Genomic DNA, 4,553 nt, shown 5'->3' with positions numbered 1-4,553 from the left:
AGTTGATTCAAAACAGTTGCTTGACTTCTTGTCTATGAAAAACGGACCATTTATCTTTTTTTGTGCTGGCATAACAAAATAGGTAAGAAAATCATTATGTAATGATTTGATTTGTCCAGGTTTCCTCAGGGAACAATCTCAAGGAATTAATAAAGTTGAGTCTAAGCCTATTCGGGAATATTTTTTTACTATAGCTTCATTTTGTTTTAGGATATTATAATGTATACAAATGTCTGTTTCTGTAATTTGTGCATGGTTTTTATTCATGTAGAGGAGGTGTTGGAAGAGACAGAAAACGTTCTCACAATTCTGAAATAGGCATGTAAGTGCAGTAAAGTAGAAATAACTCACGTAGCTGTCCAGGAAGATGCCACAGGTCATCTTGTGAAGGAGTGCTGACTTTTGGTATCTTGTCTGGTGGGAGGTGATGCCCACTGATTTGTGTTTCAAGCATTAAAGTAGGAGCACGTCTTTTTTGACGCTCTCCCTAAAACAAAATTCACATGTCCATAAATACACACAATGACACAGGTAATTTACCAAAATCAACAAGTTGCCATATGTGTACCCTGAGAGGACCTTACTCACCTTCACCAACATTGACATATCCGTTTGCGGCTCTCCCCAAATAATAAAAAATATATATTAGCCTTAAAGTGAACAAGTACACAGATGAAAAGACCGAACGCAACTTATTTGTTTCTAGTGTTTTCGTATTCAACTCTTCCGGGAAATGAAAAACGAAAGAAAGCTCATCCTGTGGGGTGTGCGCAAAACATCCTGATTGGACAATTCATTGCGTCCGAGCAATATGATAATGGGCGAAAAACATGACGGATGCTTTCTTTTATCCCACCATCCATGTGAATAATAACTTTCACCACGCTGGAATACACAGTTTAGAGCAGATTAGTGGTTTTTTGTTTTGTTTTTTTAAACGACGGTGAAGACGACTTTGACCAGAAGAAGGCGCTCTTGTTCATCCAGCTGACAACCATTCCCCCCAATCAGAAATCGAAGAAGTGATGACCTTTTTGTGGGAAATACAAACAGAGCAGCGCTTGTCCTCTTCATACGATCGTCAAAAAGAGACAAAGAATTGAGGAAAAGGAGGGATCAAAGTAATAATTTACTGTCGCAAGTTGTTATATATATATATCTATCTATCTATCTATCTATCTATCTATCTATCTATCTATCTATCTATCTATCTATCTATCTATCTATCTATCTATCTATCTATCTATCTATCTATCTATCTATCTATCTATCTATCTATCTATCTATCTATCTATCTATCTATATATATATATATATACATACATACATACATACATACATACATACATACATACATACATACATACATACATACATACATACACACACACACATTAAAAAATCCTATTGCCATGACTTATTGACTTATTCAATGCTCTAATTATGTCATGAAATATTAAAATTAGACTTTAGTTTGTAGTTTTGTGTGTGTGTGTGTGTGTGTGTGTGTATGTGTGTGTGTATATATATATATATATATATATATATATATATATATATATATATATATATATATATATCAGCAGCAGTGATCCTAGAAATGCTTGGCTACAAGAAGAATGATCATATGCGACCACAACAGTGCCCACCATGGAAGAGAAGGCTGGAGGCCAAAATCAAGATAGCACGGAGAGAAGTGAGCCAAATGACAGACGCCCAGAAAGGTGCAATGAAAAAGCAAGTTCCCAAGAAATACAGCCAGATGCCCATACCTGAAGCACTCGAAACTGCCAAACAAAGACTCCAAGCCTTGGCCAGCCGCCTAAAGAGGTACACAAGAGAGAATGAAGCCAGACAAATAAACAGGTTGTTCACAACACAACCAGCGAAAGTGTACGCTCAGTGGCAGGGGAATAATAGCAGAGCAGACCCACCAAGGCTGGAAACTGAACAGTACTGGAAGGATATATGGGAGCGGGAGGCATCACATAAGAAGGATGCACAGTGGCTGGTGGCTCTGAGAAAGGACCACAGCAAGCTCCCTGAACAGAACCCAGTAACCATCACAGTGGCAGACATCCAGAGAAGAGTCTCAGGAATGAAAAACTGGACAGCACCAGGCCCTGACATGATCCACAGCTACTGGCTCAAGAAACTTACAACTCTCCATGAGCGCCTGGCAGCACAAATGAACCAGCTGCTAAGGGATGGGACTCACCCTGAATGGCTAACCCAAGGGCGTATGATCCTGATCCAGAAGGATCCTTCAAAGGGTACAGTCCCATCCAACTGCCGGCCAATCACCTGCCTCTCCACAACATGGAAGCTGATGTCGGGCATAATATCAGATAAGATCAGCGGGCACATGGATCAATACATGAGCACCGCTCAGAAAGGGATTGGTAAAAATACCAGAGGAGCAAAACATCAACTCCTGGTGGATAGAACAGTCACCCAAGACTGCAGAACCAGACGTACCAACCTGAACACTGCCTGGATTGATTACAAGAAAGCATATGACTCAATGCCACATACTTGGATCACTGAATGCTTGAGGCTGTACAACATCAATGGGACTCTGAGAACCTTATTTGCCAACTCGATGAAACAGTGGAAAACCACACTTGAAGCCAATGGCAAGCCACTTGCACACGTGACCATCAAATGTGGTATATACCTAGGAGACGCTCTGTCCCCAATGCTGTTCTGTATAGGACTGAACCCCCTCAGCCAAATAATCAACAAGACGGGCTATGGATACCAACTCAGGAATGGGGCCACCATCAGCCACCTCCTCTACATGGATGACATAAAGCTGTACGCTAAGAACGAGCGGGACATTGACTCCCTGATCCACACTACCAGGATCTACAGCTCTGACATCGGAATGTCATTCGGACTTGAGAAATGTGGCCGCATGGTGACTAATAGAGGAAAGGTAATCCACACAGAGGGGGTCTCACTCCCAGAAGGAACAATAGCAGACATTGAGGATAGCTACAGTTCCACAGGCAAATGGCAACCTTGACGAGGAAACAAGGAAAGCAGCCACAGCCAAATACCTCCATCGAGTAAGGCAAGTCCTAAGAAGTCAGCTCAACGGCAAGAACAAGTCCCTAGCCATTAACAGCTACGCCCTACCAGTAATCAGATACCCTGCAGGAATCATACGGTGGCCAAAGGAAGATATACAGACCACAGATATCAAGACACAGAAGCTCCTAACCATGCATGGAGGGTTCCATCCCAAGTCCAGCACCCTGAGACTGTACACTAGCCGTAAGGAAGGAGGCCGAGGACTAGCGAGCGTGAGAGCCACTATCCAAGATGAAACATCCAAGATCCATAAGCACATCAGGGATAAGGCCCCAACGGATCACGTGCTCAGTGAATGTCTCAGACAATGGGCATCAAAGGAAGATGAGGTGCTGGAGGGACCATCATGGGAGGACAAGCCCCTACATGGGATGTACCACCGAAACATAGCTGAAGTGGCTGATATCCAGGAATCCTACCAATGGCTAGAAAGAGCTGGTCTGAAGGACAGCACAGAGGCACTGATCCTGGCTGCACAAGAACAGGCCTTGAGCACCAGAGCAATAGAGGCCCAAATCTACCACACCAGACAAGACCCCAGGTGTAGATTGTGCAAAGAAGGTCCTGAGACAATCCAGCACATAACTGCAGGGTGTAAGATGCTGGCAGGTAAAGCATACATGGAGCGCCATAACCAAGTAGCTGGAATAGTGTACAGAAACATCTGTGCAGAGTATGGACTGGAAGTCCCAAGTTCCAAGTAGGAAACACCTCCAAAGGTGGTAGAGAATGACCAAGCCAAGATCCTCTGGGACTTCCAGATCCAGACAGACAGAATGTTAATGGCGAACCAACCGGACATTGTGGTGGTGGACAAAGAGCAGAGGAAAGCTGTTGTGGTTGACATAGCCATCCCAAATGATGGTAACATTAGGAAAAACATGAGAAACTTGAGAAATATCAAGGGCTCAGAGAAGAGCTGGAGAAGGCCTGGAGAGTGAAGACTTCAGTGGTACCTGTGGTCATTGGAGCACTAGGGGCAGTAACCCCCAAACTGGAGGAGTGGCTGAAACAGATCCCAGGAAAAACATCTGACATATCAGTCCAGAAAAGTGCAGTACTAGGAACAGCAAAGATACTGCGTAGAACCCTCAAGGTCCCAGGCCTCTAGTAGAGGACCCGGGCTTGAAGGGAAAAAGAGACCACCCACGGGGGGGTGAGGAAAAGTTTTATATATATATATATATATATATATATATATATATATATATATATATATATATATATATATATATATATATATATATATATATATATATATATATATATATAAAGAACTGGGGCAAAGAAGTGGGGAAAACCAACAACTTGGCAGTTTATAACCAACTTGACAGTTGACAAACAACTTACTTTTACCTGTCTGACAATGATGCTTTGGTCATGATGCCTTTGTCTGTATTGAATGACTCGAGGCTGCCTGACTAACTTTCGTGATAAATAAAAGGTATGGAAAAGAC

At 42.5% G+C, this 4,553-nt stretch overlaps 1 protein-coding gene across 2 annotated transcripts in view; it reads right to left on the bottom strand.

The window, feature by feature from the left end:
- The window catches only part of etv7 (ETS variant transcription factor 7), a 5,339-nt gene extending 4,067 nt beyond the window's left edge, over positions 1–1,272 (bottom strand). The window contains exons 1-2 of one of the 2 annotated variants that reach the window (XM_049754751.2): positions 589–1,272; positions 352–487 (exon numbers count right to left, since the gene is read on the bottom strand). In XM_049754751.2, the coding sequence (XP_049610708.1) occupies positions 352–487; positions 589–606 (154 nt within the window). In that variant the 5' untranslated portion in view covers positions 607–1,272. The remainder of the gene's footprint in view (positions 1–351; positions 488–588) is intronic. The other variant, XM_049754752.2, reaches the window with a different exon arrangement.
- Positions 1,273–4,553: the final 3,281 nt, after the last annotated feature.

The sequence above is a fragment of the Syngnathus scovelli genome, chromosome 2 (genome assembly GCF_024217435.2).
Source record: "Syngnathus scovelli strain Florida chromosome 2, RoL_Ssco_1.2, whole genome shotgun sequence".
Taxonomy (NCBI): Eukaryota; Metazoa; Chordata; class Actinopteri; order Syngnathiformes; family Syngnathidae; genus Syngnathus; species Syngnathus scovelli.
The sequence above is the reverse complement of the archived record's forward strand: the minus strand, read 5'-3'. Positions and strand labels throughout refer to the sequence as shown.